At 38.1% G+C, this 25,924-nt stretch overlaps 1 protein-coding gene across 1 annotated transcript; it reads right to left on the minus strand.

Moving 5' to 3' along the window:
• Positions 1–292: 292 nt before the first annotated feature.
• On the minus strand, positions 293–25,226 carry LOC117909969. The gene is made up of 4 exons (XM_034824015.1): positions 24,755–25,226; positions 23,792–23,860; positions 23,035–23,331; positions 293–429 (listed from the first exon to the last, which is right to left on the minus strand). Exons 1-4 carry the CDS (start codon positions 25,224–25,226, stop codon positions 293–295), a joined length of 975 nt encoding a protein of 324 aa, XP_034679906.1.
• Positions 25,227–25,924: the final 698 nt, after the last annotated feature.

A 25,924-nucleotide genomic window follows, 5' to 3' on the forward strand; every position in this document is an offset into this window, starting at 1 on the left:
TTCAGGCAGCTTTCAGCGTTGAGGAGGCCATTGCTCGAGGATTATGGATAGATGCTACTCCTTCCCTTGATAGTAAGGGGAAGAAGCCATTTGGATCATCTAGTAGACATGGAGAGGTTGACGCTATTAGCTATCAGCATCGGAGGCCTGCGCATCACTCACTTTATAGGCCTCCTACAGTCATAGCTCATTTCCCTCATTTGTAGTATCAGTATCAGTCGGTTTATGTTCAGGAGCCTTACATTGCTCATACTAGCATGCAGCCACGACCATCACATCCGAGAGCCACTACTCACCCATCGCCTAGACCATATGCATAGAGGCCCGCGAGACAGTTCACTCCCTTGGGCATGACCTTGACTAGAGCTTTTGAGAAGCTCAGAGATGGTGGTTTGATTGTTCCTTTGGCGCCACACCCTTTGCCATATCCTATTCCTCAACATTTTCGCTCCCATGAACATTGCTTGTATCATAAGATTCAGGGACATGATACTGAGCATTGTTTAGTACTCCATCATGCGATACAGGACTTGATTGATTCGGGGTTGGTCAACTTGGCTGGGCCAAGTGTGACCACCAATCCTTTACCTACGCATTCTACACATGCAGTTCCTCTTCCTCTTAGTCTTCAGTAGATTGATTTGGATGTTGATGGTACTGTTGACATATGGTATTTTGGGACATCCCGAGCTGAGGGCTTGGTTCAGTCGACATGGGTACATCATTTGGTAGCAATTTAGCTTAGAGCACTTTTCATTCTGATTATGGTCATCATCAGAGTCATTTCAATTTTGTTGAGTCCAGTTTTCAGTTCGTCAGAGTTGTTTTTGTTTTGTTGAGTTCTGTTTTTGGTTTAAGGTCATTGTTTGTAGTTTCATGTTGAGAGTCCAGTCATTTGTAGTCATTTTCGCTTCACATGATATACTCATTGGTTCATTTAGTGATATGACCTTTTATTTGGGTATGTGGTGTTTTTCTCGTGAGTGTGCTTTAAATACCTTGTGTTGATGTGTGTTATGCTTTCGATATGAGACATCTTTTCACTTATACATCATGATCACATTGGCCTGACCTATCATGGAGAATGTTGAGCCTATTGACCTAGGATTAGGAGATCAACCTAGAGAGTTTGGGATTGTGATCCATTTCACCTTCTGATCAGAGCCGTATCATATCCATATTCATACTTTGACTTTGTAGGCTTGATGACCTACCCATTTTGAGCCTGACATGACACCACCCCTAATACCACTATACGACCTTACCATCCTCGTTCACCTTAGCATATTACATTACCATTGCCTATTCTTTCCATCATTTCCTTGATCTGACTAGGTAGAGTCCAAGATGGTTAGACCTGAGGTGAGCTTTGCATGATGATAGATGGATCATGATGAGAGAGTGGTTTGATTGCTTGATGATGTTGTTGAGGCAGAGGGGTTATCATGGAGTATCCAGATTTGAGTCATTGCACATGACTTCAGAGAGTCGGGAGGATTAGAGATGGTGATTTTATGACACGATGGTGAGTGGCTTATGATGATAGAGTGAGGTGACTTTCAGAGGACATTGACGGTTATCACAGAGCATCAGTGGGAGCTTTCACATGATTTCAGAGGAGTTGACATGACTTTGTTGGACGAGTACTAGTCTTTAGTATTGACCATGTGAGATCTTAAAAGCACGATGTTCGAGGTTGTGGTCAAAGGATGGGTGGCCATCATTTCAGGAACTTATTTACCCTATCACCCTCACATATAGAGTTACCCATTGGTAGCCCTTTGAGCCTCACACAAGCATGTAGCTTTTTCTTTCATCACCTCATTTACCTATTACACCGGGTTGGGGACCCTGTAGTGCTTCCATGCTATGGTTGGATACGTCATGAGTTCCAAACCTGGCATACATATTCAAGCCTCATTCATCATTCTACATCGTGATATTTGCCACTTGGACATCATTTCATCACTATTTTCTGATATCACATATCACCACTTGTGATATTCATTCTTTGTCTTTTCTTTGATCATTACTTACTCGACATTATCCTTGTTTCACCTTGAGTGGTGGTTTCTCACATGTCATTGCATGGAGGATTGTCACGTTCTTTCCCCCATTCGCCTTATGGGTAGTGGTCCAGAGATCCTATTTTGAGAGGTTGTCTTGTTAGTGAGAATTCATGTTACATTAGTACATGGGGAGAGTTTATTCATTTAGCTATGTATTTCATGGGAGATCATTCACTATTGATCAGAGTATGCGAAAAAAAAAAGGATACCGCATTGTTCATTTTCTTATTCTCTATTAGGCATGTGTATGAACGTGCTAGTTTGTTCCATTGAGTTCATGTGTTAGAGAGAGTTCGTATGAGAGCTTCTTTATGAGATTCTATCTTGGTATATGTTTTAGGCGATAGTATGAGTCGCCCATTCGATTTTTGTAAGAGAGGTGAGTGACCTTTCTTTAGTATCTCTGGATTCTTGCTCTATCCATCATTCCATCTATTTCAAATGTGACTACTTTCCATGTTTTGATGCAAGTTGACCACCATCACTCACTTTTCTATCTCTTCATTTTCTTCTATCCTTATTTTATCCCTCCATTTCACTCTACCTCATCTGATCTCATTTTTTTCTCATTCTGCTTGATGTTTGACTTGGGTTTGGTACACACACATCATACTTGTTTATTCAATGTGTCCATTCATTTATCATCACTTTTCATGTGGAAACCCCTAGGTCCGGGACTCATGACGTTTTCTACGCATTGCATCTCATGGACGAGGGGTATGGGGATTATATCATTGGGATCTTTGAGCCTAGTTTCCTTTCATTTCTTTCACCTTATTACCTTGGCCTACGTTACATCCCGTGTCTTAAGACCACCCTGAGGCCATGACTTCACACATTGTGTTTGACAGCTCACACGTGGGCAATACTCGAGCTTGGTTAGAGCTCATTTTTAGAGCATGATGGATGAGGAGCTATGATATGATTTACACTGGGGCATACCCCTTTTATCAATGATGGATTTTCATAGATGACGTTATCTACACTAGGGCACACCCCGCTCATCGATGGCGTTTTCTTTCGAGATGATGCCTTACATTGAGGCATAGTCAGTTCATTTCTTTGCGTGGATTATGATGGATTAGGAGTTGTGGGAGGACTTTAAACTAGGGCTTAGCCATTTTAGAGAGCACTTTTATTGGAGATACAGTCACTCTACTTGATACTTTGCATTGGGACACACTCTACTCATTGATGGTTGATTTTTGAGATGACGATTTATTTTGAGGCGTAGCCCTCTCATTGGTGATGGACTTTGATTTATCTTAGAGCATAGTCACTTCAGGTGGTTTATACTGGGGCATGGCCACCTCATTCATATTCATAGAGCCTTGAGATTCTGATTCATATGGATTATGTTGAGATGTTTCCGTTTTGGCACCAGGAGTAGAGATTGATTGATTTGTTAACTTGGATACACTGCTTTATACTGAGGCATAGCCGGGATGGAGAGCATTTTTCATTGGAGCATAGCCACCCTATTGAATCCTTTATACTGGGACATGTCCATCTTTCGGAGGGAGATCCGATTGGTTCTTAACATTGGAGCATCTACCGAGTGATATAGAGATCATTGGATTATTTCATGTTGTTCTCATTGCACACTGGGGCATAGCCACCTAGTCGGATGTTTTGATATCGAGACTTGACTTTCTGTTTGTGATTATTGCTTTCGATGGATTATGGAGCCATTGATACCTCAGGTTTAGTCTTCTCAGCATACTTGGATGATCTCAGATACTTACATACCTTTCATTTCGTACTTAGACATTTCACCCTGGATACTTTCATGCCTCCTATCATACTAGAGCCCAATCATCACCTTATTTTATCCTACACATCCCACCGTGACACATGACCTCACCCCTATCTCGATTAAGAGGAGACGTGGATTAGTCCTTGATCACTTTGGTTGTGTTTTCATACATCTTTTGGACTTTAGGTTCAACATCTTCCATGATGGCAGGGCTTGATAGATTGTTGATTTATTAGTGACGATGTTTTCACTTTGACAGTTATCATGTTGAGTGTTGATTTGCTTGCTCCTTGAGTTTCGAGCACTGGTCATCATTGTTCTTATTCATCAGTTACTTTTGTTTTGTTAGCATGGTGTCACGATACATGGTCCTGTTTGGCATTACCTATCTGAGGTTGGACATTTTCATTACATGATGGATGAGCATATTTTAGAGTACGGTGGTTTGGAGACATTTTGCATCTCTGTCTATTCATCATCACATATTGGGGAATACCCCATTTTCCGAGAGCATCGGGTCTTCCATAGGTTTCATTCACCCCTTGATTTAGTTGTTGACCCCTCCGAGTTGTCATACTGGGGCATACCCCCATTCCCTAGGATCATTGGACCTTCCATAGGTTTCATGCACCTTTCGATCTAGTTGTTGACCCCCGAGAGTTGCATACTGGGGCATACCCTCATTCCCTGGGATCATCGGACATTTCAAAGGCTTCATTATCTTTGGACCTAATTGTTGATCCTCATGAGTTGTCATACTGGGGCATATCTCTTTCGACCGAGTTTGCTTGCATTATCATCTTAGTTATCCTTTGGCTTTGGGTCACTTGATCAGATCTTTCATCCTATCAGTTTGAGTTCAGTTAGAGTTTGGGGTTGTACCTATATCGATCGGCCATCTCCTTGTCATGTTAGTTTGCGTTTTGGGACCGCACCTATATTTATCAGTCATTGTCTTATTAGTTAGAGTTTGAGGCTGCACCTATATCGATCGATCATCTCCTTGTCATGTTAGTTCAGTTTCTGGGGCCACACCTATATCGATCGACCATCTTCCTATCATTTCCTTGTCTGTTTGAGTTTTTCGGGACCGCACCTATATTTATCGGTCATTCATCGCGTCAGTTTGAGTCTGGGCTGCACCTATATTGATCGGCATGTTCCTATCGTTTTCCGTGTCAATTTAGTTTTTAGGAGCGCACCTATATCGATCGGCCATCTCCTTGTCATGTCACTTTAGTTTCTGGTACCGCACTTATATCGATCGACCATCTCCTTGTCATGTTAGTTCAATTTCTAGGACCGCACCTATATCGATCGGCCATGTTCCTATAAATTTTCGTGTTCAGTTTGAGTCGGGACCGCACCTATATTAATCGACCATCTTTCTGTCAGTTTATGTTCAGTTTGAGTAGGGACCACACCTATATCGATCGACCATTCATTGTTTTGTTAGTTTCAGCTAGATTTTCGGGGCCGCACCTATATCGATTGGCCGTTTCCCTATCAGTTCATGTTCACCTTGTGTCAGGACCGCACCTATATCGATCGGTCATCGTCTTGTCAGTTTGAGTTAGAGTTTAGGGCCGCACCTATATCGATCGACCATCTCCTTGTCATGTTAGTTTAGTTTCTGGGACTGCACCTATATCGATCGGTCATTCATCTCGTCAGTTTGAGTTCAGTTTGTGTTGGGACCGCACCTATATCGATCGGTCATCATCATTTTCTGTGTCAGTTTGGGTTTTTCAGGGTTGCACCTATATCGATCGACAATCTCCTTATCATGTTAGTTCAATTTCCGAGACCGCACCTATATCGATTGGTCATCACCGTGTCAGTTCGGGTTTGTGTTTTAGGGTCGCACCCATATTGATCGGCCGTATTATTATTATTTTGTGTTCAGTTTGAGTCAGGATTGCACCTATATCAATTGGTCATTCTTCCGGGTTCAGGTTGAGTCGGGGCATTTTGCACGATGTGTTCCCACTCGATGGCAAACTTGCTTTTTATTTATTGAAAAATATGATTTTTAGAAAAGACTTGGAGTCGCCACTTATTTTTGTTTTATTATTTTTTTTAAGGGAAAAACAAAATAAGAAATAAAAACTCTAAGTGTGACTCCTAAAGGAAAAACAAGTCTATGAAAAACCAAAGTTGGGTTTGAGGATCAGGTTACCTATTAGGAAAGTACGATAAAAGACCGTAGCACCCCTTTAAGTCCCTAAAATTGAGTCTCCACTAAATAAGGTAAGGCACGTAAGACAATTGATAAGGAAATCAATAGATACCAATGAAATGATCAAATAATAAAACGAATCATGCATGAAAATAAGCAAAGTAGGAGTGAAATCGTACCTTAGCAGCAAGTGCGCTATCATGAAACAGGATTAGTGCACAATAAAAAATACAAAACATATCACAGGTGTCACAAAATAGAGCGAGAAATCATCAATGGCAATTATGCACTTCACTCAAATCATTTTTAAAGAAAAACATCATGGATGTTGGGCCCCACCAAAGCCCAATTTATTTTGCATGAATTAATCCCATCAATTCCATTATTTTAGAATTATGAAAATCATATTCATGCTTATTTAAAATCAAGAGAAACAAAAAATTATTTGAAAATCAAAGAAAATTTGTACAAGTGCATGCCAGAATGAGAATGGTAGCAAACTTATTAAAATTGGGATTTTTGGTGACCTAAAACCCTAATGAAGGACGAAAATCGAGGACTTAAAATTATTTGAAAAAAAAATCGAAGTGGCATGAAAAATATTTTGCAAATCTGGACATTCGAAAATTATTTAAAAATTGAAGTTTTGAAAATTAAATTTGAAATTTGGAGTTTTGAAAATTATTCGAAAATTAGAGTTTTCAAAATTACTTGGAAATTGGAGTTTTTCAAAACTCAAATTTAAAAATTAGAATTTTGAAAATTAAATTTGAAAATTGGAGTTTTGAAAATTAGAGTTCCGAAAATTATTTGAAAATTGAAGTTTTGAGAATTAAATTTAAAGATTGAAGTTTTAAAAATTATTTGAAAATTGGAGTTTTGAAAATTATTTGAAAGTTGAAGTTTCGAAAATTATTTGAAAATTGAAGTTTGAGAATTATTTGAAAATTGGAGTTTCGAAAATTATTTCAAAATTGAAGTTTTGAAAGATTAAATTTTGACATCAAAAGCTGAAGAATTAAGAGGATGACAGGCACATGTACTTCAGGGTGGTACACCGGAGGGTGGCCATGCATGAGTGGGGCCCTTGATGGAGAGGCAGTTGGCGTAAAATTGCAATTGCTTTACTGGTGGTGAGTTAACATTCTCAAGTTCACTTCTGAATTCTGCAATCTACTGTTTCTGATCTCGCCCAGTTTTCCCATACACCTTAATCATGAAATCATTAACGCAATCCTTTGTCTCATGGAGCATTACCCTTTACTCACTCACCCAAATCTAGCAGAATGCCCTAATTCTCTCCATATCTCCTGCAACTCTAGTAACCTCATTCAGTGGCCTAATGAGTGACACCATTTGATCCTTTATTTTCTTTTTCAGCTTTGATTAAGATAATTTCAAAAAAGACTCAACCATTTCATGAGCATGCAACACCCGAAAAACAAGATGTACTACAAAGCTTTCAACCTCATCAAGTTTACTAACAAATGATAGGATTTGATCCCTCACAGCCAAAAGAATTTCATTTTCTTGTAGTAGAATAGAGTTTAACCTCCATTGGAATAATGTCACAAAAGACTTAACCATTTCATGAGCATGCAGCCGCTAACCAAAAAGAAAGATTAGTTGAGTTTTCCCTCTTCTACTAATTCAAAAATTGTTTCTCCTCAGTCTCAAGTCAAAATTCACCCTTGCATGTACGGGGTTTCTATTGCTTTGTTGATTCGATTCCCAACCTACTGGAGCGGATTGAAAAGAAAGCATTAAGCACCAACTTACCTGGTGTGGATGATCTTGAGCATGGCACTTTGGTTCTTTTGCCAATGGTGGTCACCTCGCCAGTAGTCATCAATGAGATTAACAGTTCCCTACGAAAAATAACTCAATTTCTTTCTCTCTATGTTGTTCCGAATGCTCATGTCCACCATTGAAGTCATTGCATCTGGGTCATCGACTATAGGAGGCCGAAGTGGCTATGCACCAAAGGATTGAAGATTATAGGTCATTCCAGTGCATAGGCAAGCTTCTTCAAAGTCTTCCATTTCAATGACATCCTCTAGTTGAAACTTGAGAGTATAAGCTAAGCTTCCAACTTGATCAATTTATGAGAGATGTCGACTCCAATGATAGCTGATGATATACCACTACATGAATAGGATTTAGATATGGTTTGTTCCTTGTTAAAACCAACAATGACATCTGCCACGTGTATGAGCCGTGAAAATAAGCAATGCACTGCATGCAAACTATAGTGGAGTTTCTCGAAACCACTCCATAACAGTTCTCGGTACATTCTTGACATACAAGTCTTTCTTGCCATTGACGAAAACCTTCCTATAGTTGTAGGCTTGTAAAATGAGGTATCCAAAGGGGTCATGCATGCACCGAAGTGGTCATGCATGCAGGTTGCATGCACATAGGAAAGAATGGGAAAGAAGTTTATGGGGAGCAAATGGTGGAATGAGTGGATGAGGTAGTGAGAGAAGTGGGTTTGTGGTGGAATGGATGAAGGAGATAATAAGAGAAGTGGGTTTGGTGGGTATGAAAGACAGGTATGAAAGGTTTGTGTGGGATCAGTTGCTAGTAGTGGGTATGATAGATGGGGATATGAATGTTTAGGATGGGAAAGCAATGAATATGAATAAGGGAATAAGTTGAAGGTGGTAGGCAAATAAGAAGTGGACGGTGACTCGAATGTAGAGAGAGCTTGGCGGCAAGTTGGAAAATTGGAAATGAATTGGCCACGTGTTCATGTATGATGACCACATGCGCATGGAGTTTAGGGACGGATAGAGAGTTGAGACTTTGATGGAGGATCAACTTCACTACTTCTTCTGCTTTAGGCTCACTTCCCACATAATAGGCAGGTCTACCATCATAAAGGTGTTGGGTAAGTGCTTGTCTCAAATTCTCTGCATGGCCTACTTCAACTGTAACGCGAACTACATGCAATCTTCCTGAAGCAGTTCACTCTGTTCATGACTATCGGGTTGGAAGGCTATATGAGGGTGAGTCTTCAAGGCATGTTACATCCTGAAGCAAAAACTCTTTTCCCATCGGACACTTTGTGGATTTCATCACTATATTCAAGTCTGTGTGTGATGCATGCATAGCAAGCCATTTATGCTCTATCAACTTGAAGATGATGCGATGAAGGAGGTCAAATACAGACTTGCTTGTTGAAAGAAACTTTAAGAAAATTGCTACAACCATTGCTCGTGATTTGATTGCTTCCAAACCAAATATCTTAATAAGCATGAACGTGACATTAACACCAGCTCCAACAAAAGGATCTGTTCCCGCAACTCAGATGACTTCCTAAGAACAAAACCAAACCCATAAGCAAATTTTCGCAAGCTGTGTTCAGGGAACGAAGGCCTCGAGGTGTTTTCACATGATCGATAACGCCCACGAGCACCATATGAGTTTCAATAATTGTCACTGCCTTGATTTTCATGCATGATCAAAGAATGCTCACCGATAAAATTGCTAAGAAGCTTGGATTTTACCCTAAGTGACAGTAGGTGGTTACATATCTCAACTCTGTCCCATAGGCAATCCTCTAAGCTCAGTTCATTTCTTTCCTATTTGATTTTGGACTCTCTAATTCCATATTACAGGATTCAAGTTCGTTTGTAAGCTTGACAATTTCCCACTCTATAACTTCTAAGTTCCACTTGATCTTATGATTAATATTCACAAGTTTGGACCACACTTCTGTATAAACTGCATGACATCGAATTAATTGCATGTGCAAACTAGTAGGGCAATCAACCTTGGGATTCCAGTTAAGTTGTTGAGAGCTAGCATCTCCAAATCCTCTAAGTCGTCTATCACCCGTGGTTGCCATGGTTTGGGTTCTAACTAAAGTGGAGTTGAATCAACAACAACTAGGGTAGGCTCATAGGGTTTTATAGTAGCATAAAGCTCCTTCAAGTATACCCACTCAGGTTGACTTAGAAGACTATAGTCATCAAGGACGTTGGCCATGAACAGAACCTCATGACCCTCTTATTTGATGAATGGAACCCAACGAAGAGAGGAGTAGAAGGCATGTGCTAGTGGAGCTGAGTGATGTTGAATCTCAAAGACCATGGTACATTACAGATGCCTTCTACAACTAAATCTATTGAACCGACCCGACACCAATGGCCATCATCTTCTTCACCTTCCAAATCTATCTCCATTACAGTGGTTCACATAGTTTTACAGGCATTCTGAAATTTCCAACTGTATGCAAAATGACTCGCATAGGCTCTCTCAAAAGCACTCCAAACAAGATGGGCATCCAAAATTAGATACTCAACACCCCTAAGCACGCCAAAACAAAAATATAAAAGAGAGTAAAAATAGAAATAGAGCATGTACAAACGAAAAAAAATGGTTAAACCTAGCTCTGTTTCATAAGTGGCAATGGGCTAGATATAGGTGGAATCAAAAGGAAGCAAGAGCATGATCTTTAATAATCAAATTCAGTGATGGATCCTTATTCAAGTTGTTCGTGAACAGAGAAATGCACAAGTTATTCATAAACAAAGCTAAAAAAACCAAACTAGAATAAGACAGAAATGCATAAAAATAAGTCTTAGATTTTACAAATATGCACAATATTTGATGTCCACATTCAAGCATCAAGATGAACCCAAAATCAACAAGAAACAGGAGAGAACAGTTTGAAATGGGAAAATGTAAAATATATTATAATCATACTTGGACAAGAAAAAGAATGGCGAGCTACTTCTCTACTTCTTCTCTCTTGTTACTCTCTTTCTCTTCTCATCTTTGCTACTCCAGATGCCTCCCTTTTTCTCTCTAGCTTTGTCTAAAATGGCCTTCACTGAAGCTGAAATTATTTATCTACTGATTCACTCTTTCTATTCCACACATTTTCTCAGCTCTCACTCAAACCCTTCAATCTTAGAAAAACCCCCTTAGCTCCTCTGTAAAACAACTTTCTTTCTCTTCCTCCCTTTTACTCCCTCACCTATAGTCTTTCCTTCTCTTGCAAGCCTCCACTAGTTCTACTGCTCCTTATTAAAAAAAAAAAGTCTCTATTTCAACCACCACCATTCCAAGGTGGTCATAGATGTGTTGGTTCGCAAGTATATGAATCGTTTAAGTAATATAATTGTACCTAAGTAAAAATATCGAACCCACAAGTACTATGCTACTAATTACTAAAATTTATTATTTCTACTACTATTTGATCAACCAAATATTTAAAGTTGTAAAAGAAAGCAACTTAAACAATTAAAGAAAATAAATTCAAACTCTTATGATTTAAATGATCTAGGGCTTTTGATTTCACTACAAACACTTTTCATGTAATTGATTTCTTGACCTAATTCTTGTTATGCTTTATTTGGAGATTTAATTCCCTAAGCCAACCAATATTTTCTCTCAAAATATATCAGATTGCTCCTTAAATTACTAACCCAACATATCTCTATGTGAATTTAAGTCTAAAGGAGTAATTAAGATCTATGGAATTATTATAGATTTAACTATTAATCTCTTCGGACATGGTAATGTATCTCTACTATTCATTCATTCTAACGTAATCTATTCTATGGATCTAATTTAGATTCTAACTCTCGTTATCAACGTAAAACATAAAATCAATAAAAACTTGGCCCTTAAGAATTGAGAGCATTAAGCGCAGAATAGATACACAAATAAATTGATGCAAAATAGAGAATTAATTTAAACCAATCAAAAACATAAATCGTAATTGAGCTACATCTCAGCCCTAGACAAAGGAAATTAGTTCATCTTAAGAGGAAGAACAAACATCTTGAATTATAATCATAAAGAAAAGAGAAGAATAAACCAGAAAAATAGAAGAAAATCTGCAAATCCCCTTCTTGTTCTCCAAGCTCTCTCTTCTCCTAGATCTTCAAGATCCTCCTTCTCCCAGGTCTCCAAGATCCCCAAATAAACCCTACTTTCGTCTATTTATAGCCCTAGTATCGTAAACTGACGTTCCACCTAATTCGGATCTGAACAGAATGAGATAAGGACGAATAATTTTCAAATTTTAAATATCGGGCCGCAACGCTCAGTGTCTCCCGCTGCGGTGCTTTAGTCTCGGGTTCCTTGGATTTTTGAAATTCCTTCAAGCGCCACGGTGGACAAGCTCCTCTAGCCGCGACGGTTTTGTCTCGGGTCCCTAACTATGATTTTCCACATGTGTACGTCGTGCCACTTAAGTCCTTCCTACAACAGCGCTTTCCTCTCAGGTGAGTTACGCAAATTGTCACGTAAGAGGCTATCGCGGTGCTTAAGAGCTCCCGCCGTGGCAATTTTCACATTTTCACCGAACTTCATATTTTTATTCCAATTTTGCCTTATATTGCTCACTTTTCATACTCTTGACTATTTGAGACCTAAAACAATAAAAATAATGATTGTTGAGATAAAATTACTCTTAAACTAATGACATATCAAGTTAAATCATAGATAATAAGTTGCTCTAAATCGACTTATCAAATTCCCCCAAACTTAACATTTTGCTAGTCCTTAAGAAAAAACAAAATAAAATCTAACCTAAAAACAATTAAATCACAAACTAAATCAAGACTCAACTTCTTAAACTTCCAGAATCAAATTCATTCGTCAAGTTTAATTCATAATTTTGTCTTAAAAATTACTAATAACACAAAACCGTTAAGAATCTATCGAACATTACAAAAATTAGAAGGATTACTCAGACATTCATTCCATTCAAACTGATTCATGCCTAATTGGTGTCTCAGCTGATTCGTGTACAGCTGGTGCTCCTTGATTGAGGGATTAATCAACAAAATTTATAACCTATTACACCATATACTAGGGTAGCAAAGACAAAGCTACTATAGCATAGTGGCTCTAGGATCGTTCACTGGGATGGGTTTTCACTTCACAAATGATATTAATTCAAAGCTGAATTGGTGCCTTTTCATTTCAAGGTTAGCTTTAAAAGAAAACATAAAGACGTTTGAATGAAAAAGGTTTGGTTTTAAGCTAACCAAAAGTAGCAACTGATTTTTCTTACAAAGAAAAGTGTTTCTTGGAGTTTCAGATCACTAGGCTCAGATTCATCATACAAAAATGAGAGTTCCGGTCACTTGTTTCATTTCCTCACATTAGAGAATTAACATAAAGTCAATTCTCTAATAGGTGCTGCACAAATGCATCCCTCAATTGGATTTCAGCTTTAATTCTCTCACTGATGCAACTTGCAATGGTTTGAGCCTCTCACTAGCCTTTACCATTCAAGGTGATCTTTAACCTTGGATTACCCGTCAAAAGCTCGCAAGAGGTAACTAATGGATGTCTCCTAAGAGTCCAAAAGCTTACCAAGTGTTGGCTATTCTAGAAAATCCTACCTTCAAGTCACCTACCAGAGGCTCGCAAGGGGTAAACTAGTGCATCTCCATGGTTAGAGATCACTTGCCTTACCAAGTGTTGGCCCAGGTGACTCCAAGGTGTTTTAAGTTAACTAAAAACGTAGAAACCATTCATGGGACACACTTACTCTTCATTCCAAACTAAAACAACAAAACTTCCAATTTATGCCTGAGGAAACTTACCCGGTTACCTTAGCTCCAAGAGACAAAGAGCCTAGCCTCTCATCCTCTAAGGAAAAATCCTCAAAGTTTGATTGGCTAGCAAGAAAATGAAAATGAAAGAGAAGCCAAGAATATATAGGAAAAACAGAGCAAGTGCTCTGTATTTTTCTTCCTTCCCAAAACTGTACAAAGGATTCAACAACCAGCACACACAGAACAGGCTCCTCGGGCTCCCTTTAAACCAAAATTACACTTACAGCTATTACCTTGATATTTTTGCCAAATTCCTAACTTAAAAACTAAGGAAAACTATCATTGGTGACTTACAAGGAGAATTTAGGCATTTAGGCAACAAAAATCTAATGAAAAATATCTCCAAGAGTCGGTTACAAATATCAGGAAGCACTAAGGACCACTTCGCAGGTGAAAGATGAGGTCTGCGAAATTTCGCAGGTACTCAATAGGAGCTGCGAAATTTCTTCATAGCAGCCAGCTGCTTCAACACCTTTGCAAAGTGGACTTCCAACTTGAGGTGTTTGGCTTCCATCGCGGCGTGAAGCTTCAGGGGAACTCCATAGCACTGTGCAAAAAGGCTGCGAAATCACTTCGCAACAAAAAATGGTGATTTCGCAGCACTTTACTGAAGTCTTCCTTCCTTCAGCTTGGAGCAGTTATCTTCCAATGGTTGTAGCTTCCTCATTTCAGATCCAAATTGCACACGGTTTGAGGCATTGGATTGTTGACTTCCCAAGCTTTCAAATGACATATTGTATGCATAATTTGGACATCAGGAAGTGCTCCAAAACTAGCTGCAGTGACTGTCATCAAGAGTGCTCCACGGCTGAATCCTCTTTGCTTCCCCTTTTGCATTTCCACTTTGCTTATGGCAAAAGAGCTTCAAGGCTTTGATTCTTCATGCCTCTGAGCTTCCCATAGCTTTCTAAGGATTCCATATAACTCTCCTCAATCTCCTAATGCTTTGGTGATCAAAATACTAACAAAAATACCAAAACTTACACAATTTGATTAGAATTGATTGAAAGGGGCCTTAACATGCTAATTGGGTTAAAAGGCACTAACTACTACTCAAAAGTGTTAAAAAGGATTAATTATAAGCTATCAAATAGCACTTTTTGAGTAGTAATCACTCCCCCCAACCGACATATTGCTAGTCCCTTAGCAATGAAGGAGAGAAAAATAAAAATAAACAATACTATAATTTACAACATCATGCTGATCACTTCAAAAAATGTTTAAGTGGCATGACTGATCTAACTCTCACATGGAACATCAAAGAAATATAACTTCAAATTTCAACAGGAGATATCAAATAATTTGCCTAGTCACAATTCATAAAGAGTAGGCATTATGCAAATTTAAGCTTCAAAAGAGTTTCCACTCCCAAAGGGTCAAACCTTACTCTTCCACAAAAATCTAAGTGTTACTTATTAGTTTCCGAATATAGTATGTCAAACTAATCTCTCCCCTCAACCTAGTTCTTTTTCAAAGCTTAGCAAACTGATCAACCTCCAATAGGCTAAGAACGCACCTCTTTTCTTTCACAATTTTTTCTTGTAGGAGTGCAAAGCTTAAAGGCATTCTTTTCTAAATTGTCCATGTAACGGGGGTCCATCGATGACTCCCAACCAATCAAGGTTTAGGGCATCAAGCTTTAAGGATTTTTCAACCACTAACTCCTCGGATTTTACCCCGGACTTTTGAGAATGAATTTTAATACCCAAGCACCTACAGTATGCTAAACTCCACCTATCCACCCATGTAACGAGCATTGAGGTCGGTGACTCCCAACCAATTAAGGCTTAGGGCACCAGGCTTCAAAGATTTTCACCATATACCCCTCAGACCTTGCTCGGGTTTCAAGGCAAGCAAACATTTTTCCTTCTTTTTTTTTTTCAAAGGCTCATTGGCCTTTCATAAGGTGTCCCAACACTATTAAATGAGGTCAAAGGTACCAAGTCTAAAATTTTCCTAAGTCAAGAGGGAAATAGTTTTTCATCTTATAATCGGAACCTAGTGTGCACAGTGTGTGAATAGCTTAAAGTGGAAGAACTAAGGTTGAATTCAATAGATGTTTCAACAATTCATCAACTTTAGTAAGCATAATACAAACTCTAAGTCAAGTAAAAAGATAAAAATTCAATTTCTCCCTTTTCATTTTGAAAATTTTTCCTTAATAACCATGGAGAGTAGAATAAAAAACTTAAAATTTTTAAAAATTAAGCAAAAAACAACTAAATTACCAAAATAACTTAGCATTAATAGCAATACTTACTTCCTCAACTCTCCCCCAACCAAGCTGAACATTGTCCTCAATGTGACAAAAGCGATTAAAAAATAGGGAGGAAGTGGTACCTCTTGAGTGACATGGAGTTTGAATCGTAGAGGAGAAACCACATGTTTCAAAAAACAAAAGAATCAGTGAGTAGAGGAAATAGAAAAATGCCAAGTTTAAACAAAAATGATGTCTATATATGATGCATCATCAGTAATACATCCAATCCTAGAATATAAGACATCAAAACATGGAATTATGTATACTAATATAATAAGTAAATACAAAAAAAATAAAGAGATGATCAAGTAATAGTAAGGTCATGTGGAGCTGATGCATCTGTGGTGGCCTCTTGAGTGGGCTGGATCAGCACTTTGGCCTTTGTTCCGGTAGTCTCCTTAGATGGCATAGTCTCCTCAACTGGAGCTCTCAGTTGGTAGCTATGGGCTTTGATGGTTTTAAGGAGGTAAGAAATGAAGTGAAAGGCTTCATGTGTGTGATCCCAAGGTGCACGGGGCTCTCCTCTAGTCTTGGCCATGGCTGAAATGGAGAGGTGGCTGTTCATGAGTTCTAGAGGGTACTCAGCTGGTGCGTGGGGCTCTGTTGGCATTTTAGCAACTTCCCTTAGCTTTGCAAGGTGTTTTTGCAAACTTCCCTCCATTTTGTAAGTCAATTTCACAATTTGAAGGCCATTTCGAAGCTTGGAGGCGATTTGGCAGCCATTTTGAAGCTTGGAGATCATTTCATAACCATTTCGAAGCTTGGAGGTGATTTTGCAGCCCAAAAATGCCCTGCAAAATGGAGCTTTGTCTGCGAAATTGGAAGTTTTTACGTTCGCAGCCATTTTGCAGCTTTTAAATACCCTGCGAAATTGGGACTTTGGCTGCGAAATTGAGAGTTTTTATGCTTCACAACCGTTTCACAGCTGCGAAATAAGGGTCAATTTGCTGCAAAAATGGCACTCGTGTGCCAAAAGTTGGCTTCGCAGCTTCGAAATCCTCTGCGAAATGGCGCTTTCCCTGCGGAAATGGGATCTTTCATGTTTTGGTGGTTCGCAGCCCACTTCGCAGCTGCGAAATTGGGGTCACTGTACCGCGGAATGGCACTCGTGTGCCAAAAGGTGGCTTCGCAGCTGCGAAACACCCCGCGGAATGGAGAAATCGCTGAGAAATCGCTGCGGAATTGCATTTTTTTATGCCTTAGTGGTTCGCAGAGCACTTCGCAGCTGCGAAATGGGGGTTCCTGTGCTGCGGAGTGGCACTCGTGTGCCAAAAGGTAGTTTCGCAGCTGCGAAACACCCTTCCAAATGGAGCTTTCCCTGCGAAATGGAGGATTTCATGCTTTGGAGCTTCGCAGCCCACTTCGCAGCTGCGAAATGGGGGCTCCTGTGCTGCGGAGTGGCACTCGTGTGCCAAACACTGGTTTCGCAGCTGCGAAACCGTTCGCAGAGGGCTAAAAAGTGTTGCGAAGTGATTTCGCAGCAAAAGGCCGATTTCGCAGAGGCTGCGAAATTTCGCAGACCCCTGTTTTCCCCTGTTTTTGCTCTGTTTTTGCTCTGTTTTCGCTCCGATTTCTTCCCGATTTCTTCCTTTGCATTTCCTCCTGATTTTGATCATCCAAAAACCTATATTACATCAAAACAAAGTAGAATTAAAGCATTAAAATCAAAATTAAAGCATTGAAATCAAAATTAAAACATTGAAATCAAAATTAAAACAAGTAAAAAGTAAAACAAAAAGTTATGGACTAGTTAGTCTTAAGAAAGACTAAGTCCATCAAAAAATTTGATCCTGATTCAGCTTGCCCGGATCCCATATGAAGTTAGCATCCTTCACTAGAGATTTGCATTGTATGATGGCAATGGAAACAATTCCCTTTCTCTTTCCTTTAATTTCCTCCCTCTTCTTTTTCTCTGTTTCATTCTCTGTTTCATGCTCTTGCTTGGATGTGGCCATATCAACCTCTTTACCACTCAAAGTGATAACCGTTTTAACTTCCTTCACCATTGAAGATTCTCCCTTTTGAGCCTCCATTTCATGGATACTCATGGAATTTTGATAAGGTTGAGAAGGAGATTTTTCTTTCTCTTGCACTGTGTTGAGGTTAGCAAACCTTGAGATTGAATCTTGGAGATTATCTATCTTCTGAGATAGATAATTTTGCACTTCATCCATCTTTTTCTCTACACAGTCATTTCTTTGACTGAGCTGAGCATTGATGGATTTGTTAGCTTCAACAAAGTCTTCCATGACCTTGTTAAGATTCATCATAGCTTGGTCAAGGTTTGAGGCTTGCTGAGGTGCTTGAGCAGGTTGCTGGTACTGAGGTGGCTGTGACTTCCAAGAGAATTTTGAATGGTCCTTCCAATTGGAATTGTAGGTGTTGCAATCACCAAACATTTCCCTTTCCGTTGGAATGATAGGACACTCTTCCACCAAGTGCTCATAAGATAGACAAATGGCACAAGACATAGCTTGCAATGGTGTCTGAGAGATGGCTTGCATGTTCTTCATTTCTAGCTCATCCAATCTCCTTTCCATAGCTGCAATCTCTGCCTTCATGTCTATGCCATCATTTAAAATATACATCTCACCCTTAGCTTTAGGTTGAGACGTCCTTCTTCCCATATCTCTAGCATTTGGTTCACCCCATTCTCTTGAAAATTCAGCCACATAACTGATGAAGTTCATGGCTTCCTCTGCTATCTCGTATTCAATATGGCATGCACAACTAGCAATTTGTGAATTAAAAACAAAGAAAACAAAAGAAAACAAAAGAAAACAAAAGAAAAACAATTCTAAAAAAAAACTAAGGTAAACTAAAACTAGCTGAAAGGTTAACTAAAACATAAATAAAGAAAAAGAACAATTAAAAAGAGTTAGTAAAAAGAAAAGAAAAGTCACCAAACTTGTGATGAAGATCACAAGTGTTCTCAAAAGATCATATCACTGCAAAGTGGCACCATTCCCGGCAACGGCGCCATTTGATTCATGCCTAATTGGTGTCTCAGCTGATTCGTGTACAGCTGGTGCTCCTTGATTGAGGGATTAATCAACAAAATTTATAACCTATTACACCATATACTAGGGTAGCAAAGACAAAGCTACTATAGCATAGTGGCTCTAGGATCGTTCACTGGGATGGGTTTTCACTTCACAAATGATATTAATTCAAAGCTGAATTGGTGCCTTTTTATTTCAAGGTTAGCTTTAAAAGAAAACATAAAGACGTTTGAATGAAAAAGGTTTGGTTTTAAGCTAACCAAAAGTAGCAACTGATTTTTCTTACAAAGAAAAGTGTTTCTTGGAGTTTCAGATCACTAGGCTCAGATTCATCATACAAAAATGAGAGTTCCGGTCACTTGTTTCATTTCCTCACATTAGAGAATTAACATAAAGTCAATTCTCTAATAGGTGCTGCACAAATGCATCCCTCAATTGGATTTCAGCTTTAATTCTCTCACTGATGCAACTTGCAATGGTTTGAGCCTCTCACTAGCCTTTACCATTCAAGGTGATCTTTAACCTTGGATTACCCGTCAAAAGCTCGCAAGAGGTAACTAATGGATGTCTCCTAAGAGTCCAAAAGCTTACCAAGTGTTGGCTATTCTAGAAAATCCTACCTTCAAGTCACCTACCAGAGGCTCGCAAGGGGTAAACTAGTGCATCTCCATGGTTAGAAATCACTTGCCTTACCAAGTGTTGGCCCAGGTGACTCCAAGGTGTTTTAAGTTAACTAAAAACGTAGAAACCATTCATGGGACACACTTACTCTTCATTCCAAACTAAAACAACAAAACTTCCAATTTATGCCTGAGGAAACTTACCCGGTTACCTTAGCTCCAAGAGACAAAGAGCCTAGCCTCTCATCCTCTAAGGAAAAATCCTCAAAGTTTGATTGGCTAGCAAGAAAATGAAAATGAAAGAGAAGCCAAGAATATATAGGAAAAACAGAGCAAGTGCTCTGTATTTTTCTTCCTTCCCAAAACTGTACAAAGGATTCAACAACCAGCACACACAGAACAGGCTCCTCGGGCTCCCTTTAAACCAAAATTACACTTACAGCTATTACCTTGATATTTTTGCCAAATTCCTAACTTAAAAACTAAGGAAAACTATCATTGGTGACTTACAAGGAGAATTTAGGCATTTAGGCAACAAAAATCTAATGAAAAATATCTCCAAGAGTCGGTTACAAATATCAGGAAGCACTAAGGACCACTTCGCAGGTGAAAGATGAGGTCTGCGAAATTTCGCAGGTACTCAATAGGAGCTGCGAAATTTCTTCATAGCAGCCAGCTGCTTCAACACCTTTGCAAAGTGGACTTCCAACTTGAGGTGTTTGGCTTCCATCGCGGCGTGAAGCTTCAGGGGAACTCCATAGCACTGTGCAAAAAGGCTGCGAAATCACTTCGCAACAAAAAATGGTGATTTCGCAGCACTTTACTGAAGTCTTCCTTCCTTCAGCTTGGAGCAGTTATCTTCCAATGGTTGTAGCTTCCTCATTTCAGATCCAAATTGCACACGGTTTGAGGCATTGGATTGTTGACTTCCCAAGCTTTCAAATGACATATTGTATGCATAATTTGGACATCAGGAAGTGCTCCAAAACTAGCTGCAGTGACTGTCATCAAGAGTGCTCCACGGCTGAATCCTCTTTGCTTCCCCTTTTGCATTTCCACTTTGCTTATGGCAAAAGAGCTTCAAGGCTTTGATTCTTCATGCCTCTGAGCTTCCCATAGCTTTCTAAGGATTCCATATAACTCTCCTCAATCTCCTAATGCTTTGGTGATCAAAATACTAACAAAAATACCAAAACTTACACAATTTGATTAGAATTGATTGAAAGGGGCCTTAACATGCTAATTGGGTTAAAAGGCACTAACTACTACTCAAAAGTGTTAAAAAGGATTAATTATAAGCTATCAAATAGCACTTTTTGAGTAGTAATCACTAACCTTCAATCTTCTGAAAAATCCAAGTAAGTAACCTTTCAAACAATCAATTCTACTACCTAGATAATTTTATAAAAACAATTATAGACAAAGTCGACCTCTAACAAGTAATGTATGATATCAAATCTCATAGGCTTGGCTTTCTTGTTACTATCCACTTATGTATATTCATCATGTTACCTCAAATCAAAAGGTCTTTAATAAGCTTGTAATGTTAGGCTAAGGTGTTGGCTCACAAAGAATGGAAAAGATAAATTCAAAGAATGAGAACATTCACAATTGAACAAAATGTAACAGACTCAAGAGCTTTTAATATTAACACCACTTCCTATCTTCTTGAAACTTTTCATACTTTTTCTTTCTTTCATGCTCATAAGCACTTTTCACATATTTCACCCTAATGCCATTTTTATTTTATTTTTATTTTTATGCACACTCTTCCTTTTATTCTTCAAAAACCCCAAACTTATTTCTCAATTATAACTGGGTTAACAATACACATTTCCATCATTTCCTCAATAAGATATTTTTGCTCTCAAACAAAATAAATAACAAACATGTAAATGTTCTCATTAAGGGTAAGGATAAGTGTTTAGGCTTAAAATAGGTAGGAAGATAGGCTTAAAGAAAGAAAAATAAGGCTAACATTATATAAAAAGGCTCAAATAGGTAACTAGCGGATAAAATATTCTGGGTAAGGTAAGAAAAGCTCAAACAATCCAAAAATGGCCTAAATCATCTCCTAAGTAACATGAAAATGTAGGATTTTGCCTTGAGTAACAATCAACCAAGTTCTAAAATTTGTTGAGATCTCGAATCATCCATAATTGTCTAAATAAAATGTCTCTAAGCATGCAAAACAGGATCGTTATCAAAATAACCATACTAGACCAACATCGAATCTCAAATCCAAACAGAACAAACATCCAAATTATCCTCAAAATCTAAGTAATATCAAATTCCATCTCAACAACCATGCATCATAGCAATCAAGATATTATCATTGATTATATGAATCAACTCAAAAAATAATGCTAAAAAATCAAGAAGTTTTGAAAAAAAAGAAGCATTTTTAGCCGAACTTAGCTAAACCCAGAAGAAATTAATCGTTCCCCCCAAACTTAATTACTTTCATTGCCCTCAATGAACAAAAGAAAATAAAGTAAGGAAAAGTAAGGAAAATAAAAACTCCATTTTTGATGAATTTTGGGGCACATAAAAAAATTGCTCATTTCTCATTTAGTAGTGTCTTATCGCGCAGCGACGCTCAAGTCTTTTCGCTGCGGCACAAAACCCTAATTTTTACAAGAGAAATTCAATTGGGGGTGACCACTACGGCGCAAAGCTTTACCAGTCGCTGCAGTTTAGCCTCGAGTCCTCTTATGAGCAGCATTTGAAGAGTCAGCCAGGACACTCAATGCCTCCCGCCGCGGCTCATTTCACTAGGTATGTAAAAAGCCATTTTTCTCCTGAAAATAAAGGAAAAGTAGTTAAAAATAAAAAAATAAAATTAATCCCAAACTACCAAACAATTAACTCTAAAAATTCACTAACTAAATTAACTTTGAAACAAAATACAAACAAAATTAATAAAAATCCTAACAACTAAAAATAATTCAAGATTCGAAAATAAAATTGCTCAAAATAAATCGGGTTGCCTCCCGAAAAGCGCTAAAATTTAAGTCGTTAGCTAGACTTTCTCCACTTTTCTATTTCAGAATTGAAAGCACAATAAACACCCGTTCGGTGCTAAAATTTCCTCCCAAATAGTGCTTTAATCATTGCTCGTTCACTGTAAAATTTCTCTTTGATGGATGATGAACTTTTATTGCTCCTAATGGTAAAACCTTGTTAACTATGAATGGACTAGACCTTCGCGATCTTAATTTACCCAGAAAAAGCTTGAGACATGAGTTGAAAAGAAGAACTTGTTGACCAACTTCAAAATCGCACTTCTGAATATGCTTATCATGCCATCTTTTTGCCTTGTCCTTATAAATCTTAGCATTCTCATAAGCATTATTACCGAAATCTTCCATCTCATTTAATTGTAACAATCTCTTCTCCCTTGTAGTTCATAAGTTAAAATTCAAAAGTTTAATAGCCCAAAATGATTTGTGTTCCAACTCAATCGGAAGATGACACGATTTTCCATAAGCCAATTGACATGGAGATATCCCAATAGGTGTTTTGAATGTTGTTCTATAAGCCCATAAAGCGTTATCCAACTTACTTGACCAATCCCTCTTAGAAGAATTAACTGTTTTCTCCAGAATTCGCTTGAGCTCATGATTAGATACCTCAACTTGACCACTTATTTGCGGATGATAAGGAGTAGCTATATGATGTGTTTCCCCATATTTACCCAATAGTGACTCAAATTGACTGTTACAAAAATTAGATCCTCCATCACTTATGATAGCTCTTGGTGTACCAAATCTTGCAAAAATGTTCTTCTTAAGAAATTTAACCACCACCCTAGCATCATTGGTCTGTAGCGCCTCAGCTTCAACCCATTTGGAAATGTAATCTACAACAACCAAAATAAAATGATTAGCATAAGAGGATGGAAAATGACCCATAAAATCAATACCCCATACATCAAACAATTCTGTTTCTAAAATATTTGTTAGAGGCATCTCATTTTTCCTAGATATATTCCCAACCCTTTGACATCTATCACAATTGAAAACAAAATTAAATGAATCTTTAAAAGAGAATGCCAATAAAATCCTGATTGCAAAACTTTGGCTGCATTTTTAGTAGCTCCAAAATGTCCTCCAACTTCACAGGAATGACAATGATGCAGAATACTCTCCATCTCCTCTTCCGGCATACATCTCCTAATTATTTGATTGGTGCATTGCTTATATAGGAAATGATCATCCCATATATAGTACTTGAGATTTGAGAAAAACTTCTTCCTCTTTTGATAAGTAAGCTCATGAGGCAAAATCTTCTTAGCCAAATAGTTAACAATGTCTGCATACCATGGCGCTTCTTCAACTGTAAAAAGCTACTCATCAGGAAATAGTTAACAATGGGGGTTTGATTGTATCCTGAATATCCATCTAGAAAACAATAATAATCATGACTGGAAAGTCTCTCCACCATTTGGTCAATGAAGGGTAAAGGAAAGTGATCCTTTCTTATGGCATCATTAAGTTTCCGGTAATCAATACAAACTCTCCAACCGGTTATCGTTCTTATAGGGATAAGTTCGTTATTATCATTCTTCAGTACAGTTATACCTCCCTTCTTAGGAACTACTTGAATTGGACTTACCCATGTACTATCCGAGATTGGGTAAATTATACCTGCATCCAAAAGCTTCACAACCTATTTCTTAACCACTTCTTGCATAGATGGATTTAATCTTCGTTGTGGTTGAACTGTTGGCTTGTAGCTTTCTTCAAATAGAATCTTATGCATACAAATCGATGGGCTTATTCCCTTGATGTTATCAATAGTCCATCCAATAGTTTTCTTATGCTCCCTCAAAACTCTTAATAGTTTTTCCTCCTCCAAATCATTCAAATAAGAGCTAATAATAATAGGATAAAAACTAGAATCTTTTAAGAAAGCATACTTGAGGTGAGATGGCAACAATTTAAGTTCAAGTTTAGGAGGCTCCTTCTTTAATGTATGATTGTTAACATGAATGGCCTCTAATTCCTCAAATTTTAACTTTCTTGGAAACTCATAAGTTGGCAATACATCAAGATTATTAACACATTCAATTATATCACCATCATCACAAAGAGTTCCTAAATTTCTACCATTCATTATACAATTTTCTAAAGGTGAACTGGGAAAAGTTTCATGAAATGTTTCAGCTACCACCCTATCCAAAACACTGATTGCAAAGCATGCATCAACATCAGATGGAAATTTCATAGCCTCAAAAACATTAAACGTAACTTGTTCAACTTGAACCCTTAAAATCAACTTACCTTGATGAACATCTATAAGAGTTTTGCCTGTAGCAAGGAAAGGTCTTCTTAATATAAGTGGAACATCCCGGTCTTCTTCCATATCTAATACAATAAAATCAGTCGGAAATATAAACTTATCCACTTTTACCAAAACATCCTCAATAATGCCTTTTAGATGTTTGATAGATCTATTCGCAAGCTGCAAACATACCGTAGTAGGCTTCACTTCCCCCAGTTCAAGTTTCCTGAAAATAAAAAGAGGGATCAAATTAACACTTGCACCAAGATCACATAAAACTTTATCAAAATCAAAATCACCAATAGTGCAAGGTATAGTGAAACTCCCTGGATCTTTTAGCTTAGGAGGAAGCTTCCTTTGAAGAATGGCACTACACTCTTCAGTGAGCATCACCTTCTCATTGTCCATCAATTTCCTCTTATTTGATAACACCTCCTTTAAGAATTTAGCATATTTCGGCATTTGCTCCATCATATCTATAAAAGGAAGATTGATATGTAAGCTCTTAAAATTATCAATAAATTTAGAAAATTGCTTATCTAAATTTTGTTTTTTCAACCTTTGAGGAAAATGGATGGCGTTAGATGATGGTTTTGGAATAGATGGCTATATAGGAGTGGAAGCATCATGTTCCTTTGAAACCGAAGTATCCTCCTTATTTGTTTGCTGCTCGGCCTCCTTTGATTGTTCTAACTCCTTCCCACTTCTAAGAGTTATGGCCTTTACATGCTTCTTAGGATTTGTCTCCGTGATACTAGAAAGTGCTCCTTGTGTTCTCTTCATCAATAACTTAGAAATCTCCCCCACTTGATGCTCAAGGTTGCGAATACTTGCACCTTGGTTCCTGAAATTTGCTTTAGTATCATCAATAAAATGTTAGTCTTTTGCATAAATTGGGTGAAAACTTCTTCCAAGTTTGGCTTATTCTCTTGAGATTGGAAACCGGATGGTGGTTTTTGCACATGAGCGTTGTTACTCCATGAGAAGTTCGGATGATTCATCCACCCTTGGTTGAAATAATTGGAGTTGGGATTGTATTGACGTTGATTATTGGCCACATAGTTCACTTGTTTGGATGGATTTGCTTCATATGGGCCTCCAACTTGATACTCCAAGTTAGGATGATTACTTGCACAATTTTCACAAACTAAATTAGAAACAGCAGTAAC

The sequence above is a fragment of the Vitis riparia genome, unplaced genomic scaffold, assembly GCF_004353265.1.
Source record: "Vitis riparia cultivar Riparia Gloire de Montpellier isolate 1030 unplaced genomic scaffold, EGFV_Vit.rip_1.0 scaffold509_pilon_pilon, whole genome shotgun sequence".
Taxonomy (NCBI): Eukaryota; Viridiplantae; Streptophyta; class Magnoliopsida; order Vitales; family Vitaceae; genus Vitis; species Vitis riparia.